Here is a 21,937-nt window from a genome sequence, read left to right on the forward strand (position 1 = left end):
TATTTGCATGGGTGTTGGATTCACTCATCACACAATTGTATTCACATTGTGAGGCATAATATGGAGCTGATCAAGTCAGTACATCCACATTCTGCTGTGTTTTCAGAGAAGTCTGAAGAGTGTTGGGCTGTGACAGTGTTTGTGAATTCAGTGCCTAACCTTGATTTAGAGAGACTTTGCTATTACATTTATATCCATTTTTGAGCCCTTTTAGCATGTCCAAAGGATGTCAGGTGTCAGAAGAATGAAAGTCATTTGACTTTAGTTTGCAGAGGTATCTGATAAGGTTAGCTGTGCTCTTAAAGTCTGATTTGCAGGAGATGGACCATTAGTGTTCTTGGGGTTTTTGTTTTCATTAGTGTATTCTGTCTTGAAAAAAAAAATATTGAAAACTTCCAGTTGTGGCTTAAAAATTTGCTGGTGATTAAGAAAGCACTGTGGTCCTTTGCAAAGTGTTGATAATATTAATTGTCCTAATTTCTCTGCCTTAAATGTGTGTCCCTCATTTCAAACCTGAGGCTCATCCAGGTTCACACCTGTGCAGGGAAGTCCTGCCCACACTGTTTGCCAGTATTCCCTGTCTATTCTCATGCTTCTCCTGAGTGCTTTTCCAGCAGCAGCAGCACATAGCTTTAAACTTCCTCTCCACTGAGATAAAAAACCCAGGAGCTGGAGACATGCTCAAGGAGCTCAAGTTTGTAAGTCAGCTGCTTCACAGCAGCCTAATGATGTTACATCATTGTGAATTCTTTGTCAAACCCATTTTACTGGTGGTTTAATAAAACCTGCTATGTTTATTTCCCGAGTTTTGTTTTCCATAGAGCCTCATAGATTTGTGTTTGTGACATTGCCTTAATTTCTGCAGCAATTAAATGGGAGAATTGCAGATCCCAAAGGAGGGCCAGGATTGATGTCAAGCTGACATAATTATATGTGCAATTCCATTTACCTGCTAAAAATCTTTGTGGAGAACTTGCTTTCCTCTGTGCCTCTGAAATGTCATCCTTGGTATTTCAAAACTCACTGAAGACCATGAACAGAGAAAACTCAGGAATGCTTTTGCCCATCTTTTGTTTTAAATTTGAAAAAACAGAGTCCAAAAACCTGAACGAGTCTGTGTTTTGGAATTTTGACTGTTCATAACACGTGTCCCACTCTGTCTTATCTGTTAAGATGCTCATATGACCACATTTTATCCAAGGACTTGCCTGATAATGATATTTTGCCTTCCTAAAGATGCTGTGACTGTTGAGTTTACTGTCTGAATTGTGCCACTTTTCCTGCTTCCTTCAATTAAAGTGAATTAAGAGGAATTTGGGCAATTGTAGTGTTTACAGCAAGGCTGTGCTGTTGGTGAGCAGAAGACTCCCATAGGCAGAGGCAGCCTTTCAACTGGAGACCACCAGAACTACCGGAGTTTTTTTTGCAACAGATGGACTCTGTGTGGCTGAAGATGTCTTTATTGCCATAGAGTTCCTCTATAGCTCCCCTATAGGCTAACACATATGCATGAAATATGTAACTCCTATATATAGTAGCACATGCTATAGTGGTCTTTAGGTATGATATTTGCACCTACCTTGGTGAGAACGAGCCACTGGTCTTTTGGAATTGTAGCACCCCTTCTAATATCTTGCATCACCACAACTGACAAGCAGTGAGATGAGGGCAAAACCTCTAAGTTAAAAAAATCCCAGTGACCAGAAGTCTGTGTGGAAAAGGGATAGTATTTCAGATTGTGAAGAGCTTCAGAACCATATCTCTAGTTGTAAAAATACCAAGTCTGAGCTGAAACTAGTAAATAAGCTGGGCCTTTCACATTCAAACTGCAATGTGCTTTGGTATAACAAGGATCTGGCTTTGCAAACAAATGAGAAAACCGAGGTTGTGTTTGACTTGTGGCACCGCTTGTGCCAGGAGATGGACAGAGAGCTTTGGATGATGGGGCAGTGGAATGACAGTGGTTATTGATAGCTTTGCTGGGTGCTCATGGACACATCTTGGAGTCTGAGCTCTGAAAACCTTGCTTAATAGAAAAAGGAGTGGTAAAACTGGACTGTTTCTCCTGTGGGTTTTTTTGTTTTTGTTTTTTTGGGTTTTTTTTGGTTTTTTTGTGTTTTTTCAGTTGGGTGTTTTTTGTTTTTTTTTTAAATATCTCCCTAATTTTTTATTGCTTGTTAGGTCAGATGAGCTTGGCAGAGCTGTTGGTAATGCAAGGAAAAAAGGGTTTGGCACCACTATATGACAGAACCAGCGATGGATTTGATCTGAACAGAGCATTCATTTAAATCAGGCTTAAGGCTTGTGCTGAGCAGATGGATGCTGTCCCATCTCCTTCCTGGACACAAAGTCTTACAGGATGGAAATGACATCACGTGTTTTCCCTTTTTAGTCATAAATCACATCAGAATGTTGATGGTGGTCCTGAAATGCCTGGTCTTCCATCATGTCCCTTGCTGCTGTGGTTATTTATCCAGTGGGAAGGGGCTGGGTGATGTGGGTGCTGTGACCAACCCCCCTGTCTAAGTCTGTGCAGAGTAAGTAACCAGAGAGAGGCTACACAAGGTTCTGGGAATGGCACCATGGCAGTAGTGGGAACATTTTGAAGCACCAGCTGAGGGTGCCAGGCAGACCTTTATTTCTGGAGATTACACTACACACCCATGGATTATTTCAGTGTTCTCTTCCATGTGATGGGATGTGTTTTATGATAACAATAATGATGGCAATGGCAATGACAGACCCACATCTTGTAGCCTTGACTTCAGGTTGTGTTTCCCTTGAGACCCTTGTGAAGGAGGAGAAATGCAGAGGATAACTCTTAGCTTAATTCTGGAAAGTGGTTAAAATTATTAAAAAAAAAAAAAAAAAGCAGCTGGGGAATGGAGGACAGTGGGAAGTGGCTGCAGTGGGAAAAGCTGGAGGGCTGCACAGAGCCCTCAGCTTTCCCATGAATGAACAAATGCTTTCAGGTCTGCCTCCCCACCCTCTGCTCTTGTCAAAGGACTCATAGAGAAGAAATCTTTAAACAGATGGTTTGAATAAGGTAAAGTACATAGCCAGCAGTGCCCTTGGGTAACCACAACACTCTCCAAGGAGCTCTGCAGATGCAACCAGAGGTTGCTATGGCCCAGCAGGACCAGTGTAGGTTGAAAGACCGCACTGTTTGGACACTGATATTTTTATCACTTAAACCCTGGGGAAGGATTCCTGGGTGAAAGTTGCCAAACCTCCAAAAACAACTCTTAGGTGGGGAGAAGCATCTCCTGCACGCTGGCATGCATAGCTTGGCCCTGAAAAGTATTTTCTTGTTGGCTTTTTGCAGCCTCTGTAAATGGAGGAGGCATCGAATGCTGCAACATCCTCCACACCAGCAGCAGGGAGGGACCCTGAGATGGAGAGTCAGAGGGAAGAGCTGTGGAAAAATATGTTTGGCCAGGAAAAATGTTGGCTGTTACGGGGCTTTTGTACCATAAATCTGCTCTGCTGGGGTTGTGATGGACACCTCAGAGTTTACCAGTGGAGCAGAGGAGAAAGTGGCTGAGGTGGCACCTTGAGTTGCAGGTGAAGTTGTGTGATCTACTTCTTTCCTAGGTAGTTTGTTCTTGGGGTTATTTGCACTTCATATTCAAAATAGGGGCCTCAGTTTTAATTTGCATTTTCTTTTACTCCAGTTCTTGAAACACCTTTCCCTGCTACACCAAAAAAGTCATTTAATATGGAACACTTCATCTACATTATAATTTCTATGTAATATAATTAATTTTTTTTTTTTTTGGACAAGCTAAAAGCCCTTTCTGTCCTTGATAAAGGCGTTTTTTTTTTCCATCTCTCTGATACTGGCTTGCTTTCTTCAACACCATCTCTAGCTGCTCAATATTTTCTCCTGCAGTAGGGATGTTAATACTCTGAAAAGCTGTTCAACCACAGCTACCATCTGATATATATTGTTGTGGGTCTCTAGTCATTATTTCTCTATTTAGCTGTTTTCTACTTATACTGATCATAGTTTCACCCTCTGAGTTAGCATAGAGCCACTTCTCTGTTGAGGCCCCTACCAAAGCAAAGGAGGGAGGTAGAGAGGTTATTTCTAGCAGGAGGGGATGGCCCTGGGTTTTTTGGGCACCTTGGAGGAGGCAGCGGGACAGACACAATAAAGCTGTGAGGGACAGATGTTCAGCATACCTCCCTTTTTTGGGTGTTCTGATGTTCTGTTGTGGTTTTATGGTCTTTCCCAGTACTGTGATTACTGGAAGAGAAAATGATTGCAAAGATGATGGAGGAAGGGCGTCTTGCTGACTTGCAGTTTTGACATTTAAAATGTATTACGTTGACAGACTAAAAAGAAAAGGTGCTTAGCAGGGAGATGCACTGCTGTTTTGTTTTTTTTCTGTTTCCTTTGAACTTGCTGGCATCATCTATAAATCAAGCACTGCACGTAGGGAGGTTTAGTGCATGATGCCTTTTGGTGGCTAAATGCAACCCTTCCCATTTCCCTTCTGTAATCCCCAGGATAAAGCAGGCATGTGGGGCAGCACCTGGCTTGGTCTGACAAGTCTAATAGCTGGCATTGACTCTCAACAACTCCTTTGAAAGAGCCATAAGGTATAAATTATTACTACCTGTTAAATTATTCAAGCTGGAAATACAGTACATGAATTCAACAAGCTGACCAAGGTATGAATGAGTAATTATGTTAATTTTCCCATGCAGCTAGCAGGATCTGCAATTAGTTCATGTTTTAGGCTACTCTGTGTTTTTCAGGAACAGAAATTAGCTAAAAATAAATAGAAACAAACTAAAGCTACAGTTAAAAAAGACAGGCTTAATGATGTGGTTTGAATGATCAACGGAGACAGTGCATTCAAATTCAATTGGATTTCTGTTCAAATGGCCCTTCTTTACTTTGCAGGGGGAGCAGGTACATGTTTTAAAGCTTTATTTCCTCACTCTTCTCTGCAAGAACTTGAAGAAAACTGTTAGTTCTGAAAACTGTTAGTAGCACAATGCAAGAAGTTGTCCTCTAAATACTCTGCTCCATTCTCTGGACATTTCTACTTCTTCTTTCCCATGTATGGCTGAAGAGGTAGAGAGGTAGGGGGGGACTATTGATTAAAGTCTACACATATATTTTAAATGCATTAGCATCATAGAAGTCCTAATAGTGATGAAGAAATTGAAGATCTAATTCTGCGAACACATAACGTGCCACTGAGTGGGTAGTAAAGCATGAATGTATGGTAAAAGGCTTTTGCATTAAATTTAAAAAAGCATTTAGTAGCTCAAAGGAAAACTATCACATTAATTTGAAGCTTTGAGGTCAACTAATAAATGACAACTGATATTTAGGAGTGGAAATGCTCATTGTCCAAATGTTGTGTCTGTGCTACTCTCTCAGGTGAATTGATAACTCCGTGGCTCAGAGCAGGGATTTTTTTATGGAGAGCAGGAACTGCTTCCTTTCATGGATTTACATATAAAATTGATTTACTCTGTTAGCCTTCATATAGAAATGCACCCTCTTTGACTCTTCCTACTTGTTAAAGTAAGTGGGTATATTCAGGTTTGGTTCTCTTTTTGTGTGCTTTTTACTTTCCCTAAAGGCACAGTGATGAAACCATGTCTGAGACTCCTTATTTACATGAGGAGGCAAAAGCCATCTTGATTCCTCAGAGGACATTTTAGTAAGTTTGCTTGGGTCTGAAGGAAAATCTCTTGGAGGATTTATGTTTTCTTCCTGCTGTTGTTTGTTAATAAACATTGCCTTTTGCTGTAAAGATAATTCTTAGTATTGAATTTAAATGGATACAGTTTGTTATGGAATTGGAAAAACCCTGATAAAATAGGCTAAAATTTAAGAAAGAATTTCCATTTCCCAAGATGAAATGGAAAGTTTTGGCATTTACCTCCTCTCTGATCTTTCTTTCTTATCAAGGAGTTATCCAGGTGAAGTGAATTCTCCATTGGGAATCTTGAAACCAGGGTCAGCTTTAATGGTTTTGGTGCCACCTTTTAATAGAATGAATTGGTATGCAGAATTTATTTTCATATTTGTAGTTGCAAAGAATATCTCTTAATTAAAGTGAGAGAAGAAGAAAGAGGTGAAAAATGAACTTGTTGCCATCAATGAATGTGTAAGGATATTATTTGAGTAGAGGGTTTTATTGCGAAGAGATGTTTGGTGCAGTTCTCATCTATGCAGGGTCATATAGATGCTTTAATACTACTGGAGATTTCAAATCTGGCTCACACTGTTGCTACCAGTGAACAAAAAATTATTATGGTCTATCAGTTGTTGCTTGTGCCTTTGAAAATTCATAGATTGCAGAATTTTGGTCATTCGTGGTCTGGATATCAGACTGAGGGTTCACATCTCCAATTTCCTCTCCTTTCATTTCTTTCTTTTGGCATAATTTTCTGGTCTAATAAAAGGTTTTAATTCCCTCTATAATTTAACCTGGGATGTGCTTTAACTTATTTTCAGCTAGTCTTTGGGCTGACCTTGCTTTGCCACCAAAAAATTGGGTACTGCACCATTTCAGGTAGAGAAGAAATTTGTTTCCCTGGATGTCCTAATCTGTTTGGGTTTGATTTGCCTTTTCAAACCATTATGTACCTCATCTTCTGAGCACCCCCTACAAAATATATATATACCCTTGAGGTGAAAAAGATATCCTTTCAAGTCTTCAATTCTGGTGGAGCTCTTATATCAATTATTTTCCCATAATTTAGACCTTTATGCTCAGCATTTGCTGGGCTGTTGCCAAATCAATACCAATTCCATCTGGAAATTTAATTAATATTTTTAAATGAGTTTCCTTGCAAAGTTTAGGTTTCTCTGTACACCTGAGGTGTTTAAAAAGGTTTTTTGTTTTTTATGAGGTGGTGGATTAATTGAAATTGTAGTGATATAAGTATTTAAATACAGTGGTATTAGCATGAACTATTTTAATTTAATTGACTATTCTGAGAGTTTACTTGGGTATATAAGTGGAAGGTAAAAAGATTCAAACTTCAGCAAATGCAGTAATTTAAAATCTAAAGAAATTAGTCTAGATACAAAATTGTGGTATAAAGTGAAAATAACTTCCTTTTTCAGACGGGTCATTCTGTTGGTCATTAATACTAACATAAAGATTTTTTAGGTTTATGTGCTCAGAGTTGTAGCATATTATTGTAGTGGTATCATGTACTGGGTGCTGAGCCAAGAGCCAGGACGTGGTGTGACTTTGTGATCTCCTTAGAAGAGTGTTACTGAATTGAGTAATTTACTCAAACTTTCAACAAATCAGTCTGTCTCTTGCATTTCTTTAGGGGAAACACATATAGGTGTGGTAAAGAAAATCCACCTAAAATGGGATGTCTGGTCTGCTGGAACTTGCAGGTGGAGTTGTTGTATCTCTAACAGTTTGCTTATAAACTGAAAAGTAAGGAACAAGAAGGCTGAGTCTGACTGCTCTATGGGACAGAGACAGGACAGTGCTGCAGTTTATAAACGCCCAGTTTTATAGAAAAATTCCCCTCAATATGCCACACATTCATTTCTTTAGAGTTGAAGTAACTTACTTGAGAAAAGCTTATAGTATTAATACTGCCCCATGCTTGAGAAATGGAATTTAAATTTCTTAACATCAACTTAGAGCCGAGTTTGAGCAACATTTCTGGTCTGTTTTGTTTTGTTTTTCCCCAGTGCATACATATTTTTGTTTCTGTATTGCTTTTTGATGAAGTGTTTGGTGCTTTATTGTTTGGTTTGGTTTGGTTTAGGTTGTATTTGGTTGGGGGTTTTTTGGGGTTTTTTTTGAGGTTTTTTTTGGTGTGTAGTGATGGGTTTTAGCTCTGCCCTCAGGCTGGGCGCACGGGGCAGCAGAGGGCAGCATTACTCCTTGTGTGCCGGCTTTTCTCCTCCTGAAAGAAAGGAGACTTTAAAAAGCAGGGAAAAACAATGAAGAATGTGGGGAATGCTGTGCCTGCCAGAGCTGTGGCCATGGAAAGCGACAGAGCAGGGCCAAACCCCCCCTGTGCGGGGAGGGGACACAGCACGGATCGTGACGTTGTGCCCAAAGCATGAGGTGGAAGCTGGGGTTCTGCTGATAGGCATGGCTTCTAAGAAAAAATAAAAGGAAAAGAGCAGGTTTAAAAAAAAAAAAAAAAAGGACAAACCACCAAACTGATGTTTGTTTACCTGTAAAGAAACAGGGTGGAGTTTGTTGGTTGTGAATTTGCACTCTTGTGTCAGGGAGCAGAATTATAAACCATTTTTTAATACAAACAAGTTGCCTTTATGTTGGTCTCAGTGCAGGCTTTTTTTATTCTGTGTACCAGTATTGATCCTCACTGTTCTAACAACATGAGATCCTTTTGCATCATGTCAGAATCTTTAGGATGAACTTGTCCAATGAGCTTGGTAGATATGGATAGCATCAATAAGGGTATGAAGATATTGCCTTGTTGTTTGGGCCACGTCACTCAAGAAAAAGCTTCAACAGCGATAGTTCTTGCAGAGAAATAGCCTATAAAAGGTCAATACCAACCTAGAATATTTTTTTTTTCTAGAGCACAGAGAAGCAGACTAAAAGTGCTTGTTGCCTTACTTCCAAATGATTTTTCCTTCTAGATTTCAGGAAGTTCTAATAAGTATCATAATCTCCAGTGAAAATCATGCTGTTCTTGTCCCAAATAAAAGATTAGGAGATGGTGGAAAGATGCACAGGGGCGAATTTTTCCAGTGTGTTTTTTGGTGAGATAGAGTTATATAGGTGAGCCTTCCCAACATTGTTTCATGGTGAAGAAAAATTGCATGGCTGGACTGTCACAGGATGCTTTATGGTGAGGAACTGGTGCATAGGTGAACCTCCTCAGCACGTTTTATGGTGGAGAAGACCTCTGCACAGGTGGACTTTCCCAGCATTTTTTAATCCTATGTAGCAGGGAGGAATCAGGATCGAAGTGAAACCAGCTGGAGATGGGGCTGGCATCAGAAGAGGCACAGCAGCCCCAGATCTCCACAGCCCAACTTGCCTGGGGCTGCTGAGGAGCTGTGGTTCTTCAGCCTCCTCTGATATGGGGTAGTGGCTATGTGGTGAGAGCAAGGAGGAAGCCCTGCATCTTGTCCAGTGGGTTAGCAGCTGGTATGAAGCAGAAATTGTGCAAATGTGAGTTTTCCCAGTTTTCCCAGTGCAGCTGGGCATTCAGTGAAAAGACATTGACAATGCTTTGGAAAGTAAGCAAACACTGGCCTCTAATGCTCCTAAGAGTAGAGCAATCAGTTCAAGCAAACAATGACAAAGAGAAAACTGTGAGCATGAACATTTTTACACAGTCATAGAGACCAACCTGATGAAGTTTCCCCAAGCAAAAATAAGAAATAGCTGTAGAAGTCAGTGGAGTGCTGTAAAACCTTTGTCAAACCTGATGTGAGCCCTTATTTGCAGATTGTACTTGAATGATTCACAGATTATTTCCTTGGTACCTTGACAAGTGGATCCTCAGTGGGATGCAGCCAGTTATTCAGAGCCTAAAATGATGACAGTGGTCAACTTTGATTACAAACCTTTTTGGGAAATGTTTTCTGCAAGGAAGGATTTAGCATTGCTGGAATTGTGGATGTAAACATCTAAATACTTAAATAAAAGACTGGTACTTGAGTAAAAATTTTTAATTGCTCAGGACATGCAGATGTCAGAAGGATACTTCAGAATAAATACTAGCACAATTCTGTTTCTAAAAGAGAAGGCAACTTTCTATGTAGCTATATTTATTTTTAAGAAACACCAGTCTGTTGTCATGTAAAACACAGCCTTAAAATCTATGGTTTGTACTTTTTGCCATAAATGCCTGAAATGGCTAAATAATAATTTTTAATAAGCAGAGGAATTAATTTGATTATTCAAAGAGGTGGTGCACTTGCTCACAATGTATTCAATGTAAAATAATGGTAATGCACTGGGTTTCATTTTGGTGGTAGAAAGATAAGTGTTTATTTCTCCTGAAATGTCACAGAATCACAGAATGTCAGGGGTTGGAAGGGACCTCTGAAGATCATTGAGTCCAACCCCCCTGCCAGAGCAGGACACAAAGCAGAAATGCATCCAGATGTGTCTTGAAAGTCTCAAGAGAAGGAGACTCCACAACCTCTCTGGGGAGGCTTTTTCAGGGCTCTGTAACCCTTACAGTAAAGAAATTCTTCTTTATGCTGAGGTGGGACTTCCTGTGTTTTATCCTGTGTTTGAATCCATAGCCCCTTGTACTATTACAGGGCACAAGTGAGAAGAGGCTGTCCCTTCCTTCTTGATGCTCTCATATATTTACACACATTGATTAGATCCCTTCTCAGTCTTCTCCTGTCCAGACTAAAAAGCCCCAGGTCTCTCAGCCTTTCTTCATAAGGCAGCTGTTCCAGTCCCTTAATCATCCTTGTTAGCCCTCCATTGGATTCTCTCAAGTAAATCCCTATAAATATGAAATTTACATTTCAAATATAAATGAATTGTTTTGAAGGTTAAATAAATCACCCCAACGGACCAAGGCAATTATGGTAGGTCAGTGGTGCACCACTGTTAAGGAGAGATAAGAAGCTGTGCAGGGTCCAAAAGGGCAATGAGAGGGAGCCCCAGAATTGCAAATGCTTGGGGCTGGGCAAGTGCTTTGCTACTGTTAAACCCAGAAAGTTAAGAAACGGTGTGAAGCAGATTCAAAATCAGGCTGTAGCAATGGGCTGCTATTTATTGTAGTAATTTGGGGGAAAAACAAGCATCTTGCTGTTCATACTTTCCTGCCTACTTTGTTTTCCCCCTCTCGCAACTGTGATTTTAAAAATCAGTGAGTTGTAGGAGGAGAAAGGAAAATCTGTAACTCTGGTACCAGACAGTGAGGTTAGATGTGGTTGTGGAGTGTTTTGAAAGTGTATTGTGTTGCAGTCTGATTCAAGGGAAACCTCACAGTTCAATGCAGGATTTTATTGGCACACTGATGAATATTGCTGCAAGAATCATTCCTCTAAAACATGCCCCTAGAAGCTGCTGTTGCTATTTGGGGTCTTGTGAATGGAAAAATAAAGAGATGATCTCACACTCAAGATTAGTAGGAGCAGTTGAAGTCAGAAACAAAGACAGAAAGCTGGGATTTGACCACAGATATCCTGACACCCCAGATGTTCTGACACCACACTGAGTTACTGGTTGCCTGGACCATGTAACATGGTAAGGTCAGCTCCACCTGTGCAGCTCTGCCCATCTGCAGCGCAATCTAGAGGTGACATGCAGTGTGTTAGGCAGCTATGGGGCTTCTTGCTGTGTCAACAGCTTTGGAAGCATCTTGCCTCTGAAAAGGTGAACTTTGAGAAAGTTCTGTTCAGCTGAGTGTGTTGATGATTCAATGTCTGAATGAACAACAGAGTTTTTGGCATGAGGATGTTGTCCCTGTTGTGTGCTCAGGCTGGGATGTTTTCATCCCCAGGCAGTAACCCAAAACCATTTGGTCCATGGGCTGTGTGGTGGTTGATGACAAGTGCAGAGAAACTGGCCTAGATATCCTACAGTCCATGAAAATCAGTGTCATCATATCCAACACATGGCTCCCATCTTCCTTCTAACACTTCAGCTTCTTCCACTCTCATGAATATATGCATAAGAGGCAGAAAGAAACTGAGCTGATGTTTCTACAGACTTCATCTCTGTTATATCCTGTATCTCATGGCTTCAAGACTAGATCTGCATTCTTACACTTAATTGTTCCCTGGGTTCCTTTGCTGATAGCTTAAGGCTGAAAGCAAAAGAAAACTGTTTCCAGGGCTCCCCTTGTCTAAATAATGCTTTTGCTCTACATACTCAGTGCCCTGGGACTGCTGAGGAAAGCAAGGACACAGTCAGTGTCCAATTGTACTAACTGCAAAACAGCACTAAGTATTTATGTTGGCAGTTCTCAGAACGAGTTGCTGCTTCACATGAGCCTAAAGAGAATTCCTAAGGCAATTGAATAATTTTTAAGCCACTTCTGGCTTGATCCAGTCCATGGGAAGACATCTCTAAGCTCTACTCATGCCTGACCTTGGTTGGGCTGTCCAGCCCTTTCTGGCATGTGGGAAAAAAAATGACCCATCACTTGAGGTGTGGATGGGCAGAAAGGATCTGGGACAGTGGCTCTCATGCCTGACCTGCCTGGAGACTCCGCAGTTTGCAGCTCCTGTCTAAGGGTGCACAGACAATGTGTTTACTCTTTCCTGAAGAAAGCTCAGCCCCAAATATTTCATTTAGGCTGAGGATATGGGAAGGTGCTGCCAGGAAGCCCATAGCATCCCATCTTGTCCCTTAGGGACTCAGAAGCAGCTGTACCAGCACTGAAGCTGAGGGACATGGAGACCCACTGCCACCAGTCACCATCATCTAATTTAGTGAGCTGTAGAAAACCCGACTTCCCACGTGATCCTGGGAGGAAAAGCCTGAACTCAGAAGTCATCTTTCAAATAAAGTATGTTGGATGCTTTCTGAAGTGCAGAGGATCTGTGTAGGCACAAGGGTGGACAGGATCTTTTCAGTGGGAAAAGAAGTCAGAGGGACTGTTTTGGTTGCTCTAATGGAAGCAAAAAGCTTTGAAGAGCTTGTTGAGTGTGTTTTCAGCTTCTGAATATTGAGAATATTGTGCCTTTTTAATGTAAAATTCCTCTGATATAAAGATGATAGATCCTCTTCTGCTGTTTCAGCTCTGCAGCCTACCCAACAGGAACCACAGGTACAAGCTTTCCTCCAGCCTGGAGAAGTGACAACCACAGGTTTATCTTTTACCTTGCCAGTGCATTAGGTTCTTTGTACCTATTTTTTAGGGTAAAGGAGAACAGGAACATTGAATCTTAAATCTGCTCCTGGCACATGCATCTGCATAAGCAATAGGAGGAGGTCTTTGAAACCACTGTGTTACATGGATAATTTTGCATTATTATCTGTTCATGTCTCATACTTCTGCCTTGCATGGCACAAACATTCATTTTTGTGTTATTATGGATGCCTTAATGTGATACAAAAAGCCAAGCACATTACCAGTTGCAGTACAGCACAGTGGCCCTGGAAGGAGCTGCCAGTGGCCGTCTATTTGGAGTAAAAGACAAAAAGTAGAGGCAGAGGTACCCCAGAGAAGAGTCAGCTGTGTCCGTGAGTCAGTAGGTGGCACTCCTTCCTCTTCCTCGGGGTCGGGTGGGAATTTTGGATGTGTGGTGGAATAGGGTTGTAGCATCCCACAGATGAGTGGTAGTGACCCTCAAGGGTGAACTGCAACTCAAGTGGATTGTAGCGTGGGAAAAAGAGTTCAGCAGCAGTGCATGCTGCTTTCCTCTAGATCTTCCTGTATTTTTAGTCTGTCGCGGTTTGAGTGGACCAGGAGAATTTTTGGTACCAGTAGGAGGACCTAAAGAGGTCTTTAGGGCCCTGAGGGATCTGGGAGTGCTGAGCACAGAGGGGTCAGTATTCCCTCCCATTATCTGTCCATACTCTATATAAAAGCAGAAATCCTGCCCTCTCATTTGCCATCTCCTTGCTCTGCTGCTGCTTCCTTACTCTCCTTTGCCATATGGTTGCCACGTGCTCTTCAGAATCCACATCCATCGGATGCTTAATCCATGGAGCCCTCTCCTGAGTCTTCCCTGCCTCAAGGGGCCCTCAGGCATCTGTCTGTGCCACCATCGAGACTGGGTTGTCTGTGTATTTGTATATATTTGTGTATCTGTTCCTTATCCTTTGTGTTACTGCCCTTCTCCTGTTCTAGTAAACCTGTTTCAGTTTTAATTTCCAACCAATCTTAAGTCTCTTTATTCCCCTTTTATCTTCCCTTGGGAAGGCGAAGGGGGGTAATAGAGAGCAATTCTGTCCTCTGGTTTTTGGTCCACCTGGACTGCTAAACCGGGACATAGTCTTTCCTTCTTCACATTGTGAAGGAGAAGGGAAGGCATTTGGCTTTGTGAGTGGCTATGTGCCAGTAGCAGGTACCGTCCCGTGGATTACACACCCTCCCAAATCTGTATAAAGCTCCAAGCAGCAGAGAAATGCATTGCTAAGTCCAGTGATTCAACTTTCTACCATAGGCTGATCTGTTTGTTCCTGTAAATACTTGACAAAAGAATAAGGAGTGGATTAGGCAGGAGGGGAAAAATGCTTCCATGAGGAAAATATTTATATACATACTCAGTGATGCATCTCCTTCTGCGCTGTCCTAGCAAGCTGTAGCAAGGTGACATTTGCCTGTCAGTAATTCTACTTACTACCTGACTTTTGACTGTTGAGCTCGGGCAGATGTTTGCAGAACAGAGAGCTTTCCAACATGTTTATAGCTTGGAAGATGGCAGCTGAGTGGGTGCTTTTGATGACAGACATCCTTGAAAGGTTTGGGAGGAAAAGGTATTAAAACCTAAGAGCTGTGCAGAGAGGAAATGCTGTGAGTACCTTAGAAGCTGTTTGAAAAGAAGAAAGATCATCGTTTTGTGTGATTCCTATCAGCAAGTCCTGGCTTATCGTGTTTTGGGGCATGGGGCAGAGGACACTGTCTGCAGATGTTATGGGTTTTTTTTTTCTTCCTTGACATCCAAGTGAAGTATTGCAGCGGCCAGGTGGGAAAAGGGTATTGGAACAACCATCTGCAAGCAACTTTGCCTCCTGAAACCCAAAATAGTCAGTGCATTCCTGCCATACTTCTTCCTAAAGCCTTTTCTTTCTTTTCACTGGCTCAACAAGACAAAGCAGCTGCTTTGAGTCTGAGATTTTTTATTGGAAACTTTAAATTAAATGGGATCAGAGGACTTATTTTTCTCAGAGTGGGGCAGTACCATAGGATCCCTGGGATTACACACCAGTCAGTCCCAGGAAATCCTGAAGTACGAATGAACTGCAGGGAGGAAATCTGCACTTGCCTGACAATTTCCTTGGGAGAACAGTGAATAGAGGAAAAAAGCCAATTGCTGACTGCCTTTGTTGGCTGTCAGGTTGCAAAGTCCTTTGCGCTGCTTTGGCCTCATCTTTAAATCAGGGAAGACTGCCCTTAGACTTGGCAACTGCTGATTTTAGTCACAAATCTTAACACAGAGCCACAGAATCTTTTTTTAGATCTCCTAGGCCTTGTGAAAATATGCTTTCCACTTCTAAGTAAATATTTTCTTCAGATATACTTAGTTAAATTTCTTACCAGTTTTATTTCCTGTAATTTCTCTCAGTTTTCTTCAGATCCTTTCTGATATAGAAAGGACTGGTGTGTCAGTCCCAGACTCTGCACTTCTAATCAAAATGAAATGATGTGACTTTAGCACTCATCACTGAGAAGTTACAGACAAGTTTTTCCCCACAGCTGTTGTTCTTTTGGAGCCTTGTGGGCTTCACTGTATCTCTGTCTGCATGTCCAGAAGCTGGTATGGCTTGTGAAGCAAGCAAAACAATAAAACTTTAGCATGTCAGTTGAATGCTATTAAAATATTTTATTTATGATTGAGTTCTAGTTCGTAGGCAGCAGGAGTGCATCTCTTTTAATGCTAGTCCTCTTTAAAATGGAAATGTTTGGAAGATTTTTGATACTTTTTTTTTCCTGTCAAGTTATGCAAAACTGAAATTGAGGGCAATATACAGTAAAAAATGCTTTCTGAACTTAAAGCATGTTGGCAACCTGTGAAAACAGCCAGGGGACTTTGCTTTTGTGCCTAGCACATACGTATCAAGGGAGCTGAAAACTGAAGCATTTTACATAACCCAATTTTTATTTTTTTTTTCACATGCATCTAAAAAAATGTAGGAGGCATCAGATATGCCAAAGAACCTGCAAAACCTCATTGCTTATGACAGAGGCCAAGTCCCTTCAAACAATGGTGTTGAGCAGACAGCAGTTTTAATTTCTCATTGGTTCTTTTTTGGTTTTTTTGTTTGTTTTTTATAAAGACCATCTGCAGGGTTGAAATCTGGAACTTTGGACGCAGCCAAATGCCAGTACTTAAGGATGAAAAAAATCCAAAAACCAAACCAAACCAGAAACAACAAAAAAACAACCCCCCCAAAGCTCAATCCTGTAAACATTGTATCTGTCTGGATGTGCCTTGTTTCCAGCTTGTGCCTGCATGGGAGGTCTAGACACGGTGCTAACACTAGAAACACAGAGGTACAAGTGAGTTTAACCCCGTCCCAACTTCTCCAGACTGCAGTCTTACTTGGAAAACAGCAAACCAGCTTTTGTCTTGCCCACAGATCCTTCTTTCTGCCCTGAAGAGGTGAAGCCCTAGAGCTGCGTTGTTAGGGTGGCAGATCCATGGATAGTATCACATAGGTAGAACAGGTGGATGTATAGCTCTCTGTCAGCACGCTGAAAACCCAAGTGCATGAGGCATCATGCATGAATCCTGTCGTGTTTGGGACAGCAGAAACTAGCTCACCCTTTCATGAGGGTATTTGGGCTACACAGAAAGTCTACTTCCCAGATTTTAAGTTAGTGAATTTTTTAGTGCCTACTACCCATATGACCTGCCTCCAGGCTTTTCCAATGCAGACGTACTTGACCGATATTCACATTAAAATCTAGAGTTTTGTAGGCCAAGGCTTGCTGAGACAGGAGGAGTCATGCCAGGCACTGGCTTGAGCTTTCACTATTAGAAGATAAAACTTCTGTTGGAGGGAAAGGAAGAAGAGGAAGGGAGGAAGGAATGAAGGAGAAGAAGGAAGAGAAGGAGGGAGGGAAGAAAGAAAAGAAAAGGAAAAAAGGAAAAGAGGTAGATCAGAAAATTCTGTAGAAAGAAAGTAGCACCTTTGGTTGGAGCAGAGGGGAAGGGAGGAGATCTGGGGACACCCCGAAAGTGGGACAGAGAGGGTAGATTTGTGCAGCTATTCTCCCAGCGTTCGGACCTGTTTGATGGCCTCCTCCTGCGGGGAGACGGGCGGAGAGGGCTGAGCAGAAGCTGCCGGCGGGGAGCCCCCTCCCCGCATTCCCAGGGAGTGTGGGTGGGCGGTGCGGGGGGGGCCGCGATAGAAGGAGCAGGGAGGGTATGTGCATCCTGGCCGAAGCCCCAGCTTCCCTCCCCGCCGCCTTCCCTCCCTCTTTCCCTCCCCCTCCGCGTGTGTGTTTGTATGAATCCCTTCCTCCCTCTCCAGCCGAGCCTGACGCAGGCGGATCGAAATCGCCCCTAAGAAGCCGGCTCCGGAGCGCGGTGCCGGCGGCGGGGCGGCGGGGGTCCTGCTGCGGCGGGGCCGCCCCGGGTCGGGCCGGGAGGGAGGGAGGGAACGGAGGAGAAGTTGGTCCAAGTGCGGGGAGGCGCCCCCGGGGGGTGGGTGGGTTGGGGGAAAAGTTGCCGGGAGAGGCGAGGGGCGAGGGTGGCGGCAGGACCATGGGCACTTTACGGGATTTACAGTACGCGCTGCAGGAAAAGATCGAGGAGCTGCGGCAGCGGGATGCGCTTATCGACGAGCTGGAGCTGGAGTTGGACCAGAAGGACGAATTGATTCAGAAGCTGCAGAACGAGCTGGACAAGTACCGCTCGGTGATACGGCCCGCCACCCAGCAGGCGCAGCAGCAGAGCTCCGGCACCTTACAGGGGGAGCAGAGGACCAAGCGGCAGGCGATCTCGGCCGAGCCCACCGCCTTTGACATCCAGGATCTCAGCCACGTCACCCTCCCCTTCTACCCCAAGAGCCCACAGTAAGCCGGGGAGGGGGGGTGCGTGTCACCCACGGGTACCCACTGCCTCTCCTCCATCCGCCGCGCTCAGGCTCCCTCCCCCCGCCACCTTCTTCCCTCGCTGCCTGCGGGGCAGCCGGCGAACCTCTCTTCCCCTCCATTCCCATCCTCGCTGCCGCGAGGTGGGGTGGACTGAAAGGGAGCCCCGAAGCGCGGCCACTGCCTCCTGTCTGCCCCCCCGCCCCTGCGAGGTCGGCGAGGTGGGAAAATTGCGACGTCTGGGCTTGGGAGGCTTGAGGAGAGTATGTCTGTGTGTGTATGTGTGTGACGGGAGTGATCCTGGAGTTGGGGGCAGAGCCGCGCTTGTCCCACCCGTCCCCGCAACCTCTCCAAATCCCAGCTCAGGCAGGGGCCGGCGGTAGCCGGGGATAGCGGTTCTGCTGCCAACGGGTTGAACTGGAGCACGTCGAGGGGATGGGGCGGGACAAAGCCGGGATGTGTATGTGGTGTGTGTCTGTCGCCTCCGAGGAGAAGCGATGTGCCACAGGGAGCGAGGCATGGGGAAACTTGGAACCCGGCGGGGTGCGGTGTCCCCCAGAAGCCTCCTGGCCTCCCTTGCCGGGGAGTGCTGGTGGGCTTTTTTTGGGGGGGAGAGGAAGGCAGGGGCTCGTCGTTGTGACCTTGTCCGGTGCAGGGAGGAGGGGAAGTAGAGGGGAGGACGACAGGAAGGGAAAGTTGCGGGGAACATGAGCGCCCTGGAGATTGATCTGCCCTGGTTTCAGTCTCGTCGCAGACTGGGCAAATTAAAGGTATTTAATGGAGCAAACAGGCACCACGCAGGAGCGGGATCACTGCCTATCTCAGTATCTTTTCTTTGCCAATAAATCGCAATATATTTAGTTCAACACTTCTTAAGGGAGAGAAAAAAAAAAAAAAAAGATAAAAAAAAAAAATGAGTAAAAAAAAGATGAGTTACTAAAGCGCCTGGGGCCCTGCATAGCGCTGTGGTGCGCGGGCAAAGCCGGCTCGGGGCTGCATCCCCTCTCTCCTCCCTCTCCACGCTGCTGCTGGGCTCGGCCAGCAGAAACCAGGGGTCGAGCTCCCTGTCGGTCAGTGGGTAAATCAGTCTCCTCTTTTCTGCCAACTTCTTCAAACGCGAGGGCTGGACGGTTTGTGTGTAGTGTGTGGAGGACCTTTTTGAGCCATCCCGGTAGCTGGGATTGCTCTGGGTCCGGGCGGGCTGTAGGATGTGGGTCAGGGCACGTGGCGGGCGGGGCCTTCGGTCTCTCTTCACGCTGCCTCGCTGCAGAGAGGCTCCTCCGGAGCCCCATGGACTTCACCGTCCCCGCACGGGTGCGGATTTACGGCTGGACCGAGGCGATGCCGGGCGGTGCAGGTGCTGCAGGCGAGGTGGGGCAGTTGAGAGGGGTGGTGCCCAAGTGCTCCCCCTTGCCCTGACTGGAGATATCCCACCAGGAACTGCCTGCTGCTAGGATTCGCTCTTCTCTTCCAATAGGGTTTGGGTCGGCGCCGTCCCGTTCAGCCTCGGCCTTTCTCGCTGCCGTGGCGGGGCCCCGCCGTATCGTGGCAACCGCCCGCCTCTGGAGAGCGGCCCACGGGCCGGTCCCGCCTTCGTCCCGGGACTCTGGGCTGGTCCCGGCCGCGCTCCCTGTGAATGAAGGGTCGGTGCTGGCTCTCCTGCCCGCCCCTCCCCAGTCCCGCCGCTGTTTCTCTACAGATATTTTGCCCTTTTAAGGCGAACGGCCGCGGCTCCGGATTCAACAGGGAGAAACTGTTGAACGCAAAAAGAAAAAAAAAAAATCCTCAGCCGACCCCAGAAACCACTCCCTGAAGTGGAAACCGGGCTGTTCTGGGTTGGGGGGCTGGCTACTGTCAGCAAGCAGCGGGCTCTGTGCAAGCCACAGTGCGTGCTAAACCTCGAAGGTTGTATAGGGCGGCCCAGAGACACCGATTGCCTCAGCTAAGCCGCAGAACAGGGTATTGCCCCTGGAAATGCTTCTTTTTTTCTGTCAGGGGTGTGTGCAGTTGCCTCTTGGTGCCCTGAAAGTGTTAAATCCATCCCTCCAGAGCTGGGGGGAAATGCTTCAGGTTTCAGCAGAAGGAGCCAGGAGACGGCTGTGTAGGAGGGTGGAATATGTAGGGGGGCTGACAAAGCCTTGAGTTAGTATTTTCCAGCTTTAATTTTAATTGCTTGTTGCACAAGTGCCTTGACGTAGTCTCACATGGGGTGTAATGGGCACCACCTCTCGGAGGAAGTATTCTGTATTGACCTTCCATGGTCAATATACTATTTACAATATTTAAGTCAACTCGCAGCTTCAGACCTTAATGAAAGAGGTGATTAAGCTTCTGGAGTGCAGTTTGTCTGGGAAAATGTTCACTCTATTTTGGCAACAAGAAGCCCTCAAAGCCTTGTGCTCAGGAATGAACCCTACTGAGGCAACGTGGTATCTGCTGGTGATAGACTGTCAGCTTGGTTGCTTGCCTAAATATGTAACTGCACTTTTAATTAGAGCGTCGGGATGGAAAAAAAATGCAGGTACCTAAATAAAGGAAAAAATGAGCTGTGTGTTTTGCTTACTCAAAGTTCTCATGCTTAAAATACAATCCAGGAGACCTGTTCTGCTAGTGGTGGATGTACCTGGAAGATGAATGCTGAGTGAGGAAATTTGGATCATTAATACCTGAATTTTGATTTTTGTTATGCTTTTCTACGTGCAGTGTCACATGCAGTGCTTGTGTGTGGTTAAGGGGAAGTCCTTGTCTTGAATAAACAAAATTAAGATAAACTTTATGACATTTTTACGTTCAAGATAACTGTGGTGGTACCAGAGGTTAAGGTGATAAAGACCTGGAAGCAAGAATAGGAACTAAAAAAATATGCAAGGAAAGGTTGACTTTTTTGCCCCATTCATGCCAAATCTCAGTGACTCTTGAGGTAATGGCATTCAACCCTTGGTTCTGACCAGCCAGTGAAGTATCATCCTATTTTCCAGCTCTATACAGAAGTGTGTGCACAAAGAGGAAATAGGATATTTTCAGCTGCTTGATTATTTTTGGGTTTCTTGTGGTTAAATGATGCTGGGTCTCTCCTCCTCATCTGGAGGGGCATCTAAGAAAGCTGCAGGTTGGTAAGATCAATAGTAGTAGAAAGTCTGTTAGAAGTGAGGAGTGGTCATGGCCATGGTAGATGTCTGATACCAGTGGGTCTTACTCTGTGGTGAAGTCTATGGAAGCTGCTGGGAGTCCATGGAGAAGATCGTGGGTCATAAAATGGTTAAACTCCTTATGGCTTTTAAGAGTGAAGGTGAATTTTGTTGTTTCATATAGAAAAGATATCATTAAATTTCCTGCAAGATCTTACCTTACACACAAACCCCACCATATATACATATGTTCATATATATGTATGTACATAAAAATACAATGGTTGCAGAGTGTTAAGTTTTAGTTGCTGTTGCTGAGTTGAGCTTATTTTGCTTTTTTTTTTTTTTTTTTCCTTTTATGTGAAACTGGACTTTGTGAGTTCACATGAGGAGCTGATAGCTAAAATCTGTGGTGGGACACATCTTGCCAATTCCTTCCAAGTTATGAGACCAGTGAGAGAAGTCAGGCACTGGCATCTTCAGCAGTCTTCCCATTCAAGTGCTTAGAAGCCACTTGTTTAAAATAATTGGCTTTTTCTTTTGACTGCCCAAGGGAAATAAATTGTAAGAGGTGACTGGAGTAAGTGGGCATAGACTGTGGAGAAAGCTGGATAATTTTCCATGATAGAAAAAGCTAAAAAAAATCTTTGTCTTCTAAAATTGCTGCTCTGTTTATTTTTCCACAACATATATCCTGGTTGATGATAGCCTTTCAGCATGAAAGGAATACTGCAAGACCAAGTTTGGACCAATTGTTGTTCCAGTTAAGATTTTTACAGAGCTACAAACCAAAGACCAGCCTTATAAACTCAGAAGCTGTAACTCTTGTGTATTTGCTTTCATTATTTTGTTCTTGCCATGGGAAAATATCCAGGATTTTAATGTTAAAAGGCTGTTTCATTCAGTGACTGACAACAGCTGTATGCTTTTTTTGAAGACTGTGATCAGCATGCTTTGTTTTCTAGAAGGGGGAAAAAAATGTAGAAACAAAATGTAAATCAAAGCAGAGAGCTTGTGAGCATGCAGGAATGTATCAGGCCTGGTCTTCTCTTGTCCAGTGTGGTGTATGCTCTGTCATTAACTGGGAGAATAGCAAAATACTTTGTCATTTATAGAAAATTCTGAGTAAGATGAAAAAAAGT

At 44.0% G+C, this 21,937-nt stretch overlaps 1 protein-coding gene across 4 annotated transcripts in view; it reads left to right on the top strand.

Annotated features, from left to right (window-relative positions):
• The window catches only part of PRKG1 (protein kinase cGMP-dependent 1), a 426,892-nt gene that overhangs the window by 13,198 nt on the left and 391,757 nt on the right, over nt 1-21,937 (top strand). For 2 of the 4 annotated variants that reach the window (XM_071748883.1, XM_071748884.1), the window contains exon 1: nt 17,299-17,649. The exons of 1 other annotated variant lie outside the window; for it this stretch is intronic. In XM_071748883.1, the coding sequence (XP_071604984.1) occupies nt 17,339-17,649 (311 nt within the window). In that variant the 5' untranslated portion in view covers nt 17,299-17,338. Of the gene's footprint in view, nt 1-17,297; nt 17,650-21,937 lie in introns of those variants that run through there. One more of the 4 variants, XM_071748881.1, reaches the window with a different exon arrangement.

Source organism: Heliangelus exortis, chromosome 7, assembly GCF_036169615.1.
Source record: "Heliangelus exortis chromosome 7, bHelExo1.hap1, whole genome shotgun sequence".
NCBI lineage: Eukaryota > Metazoa > Chordata > Aves > Apodiformes > Trochilidae > Heliangelus > Heliangelus exortis.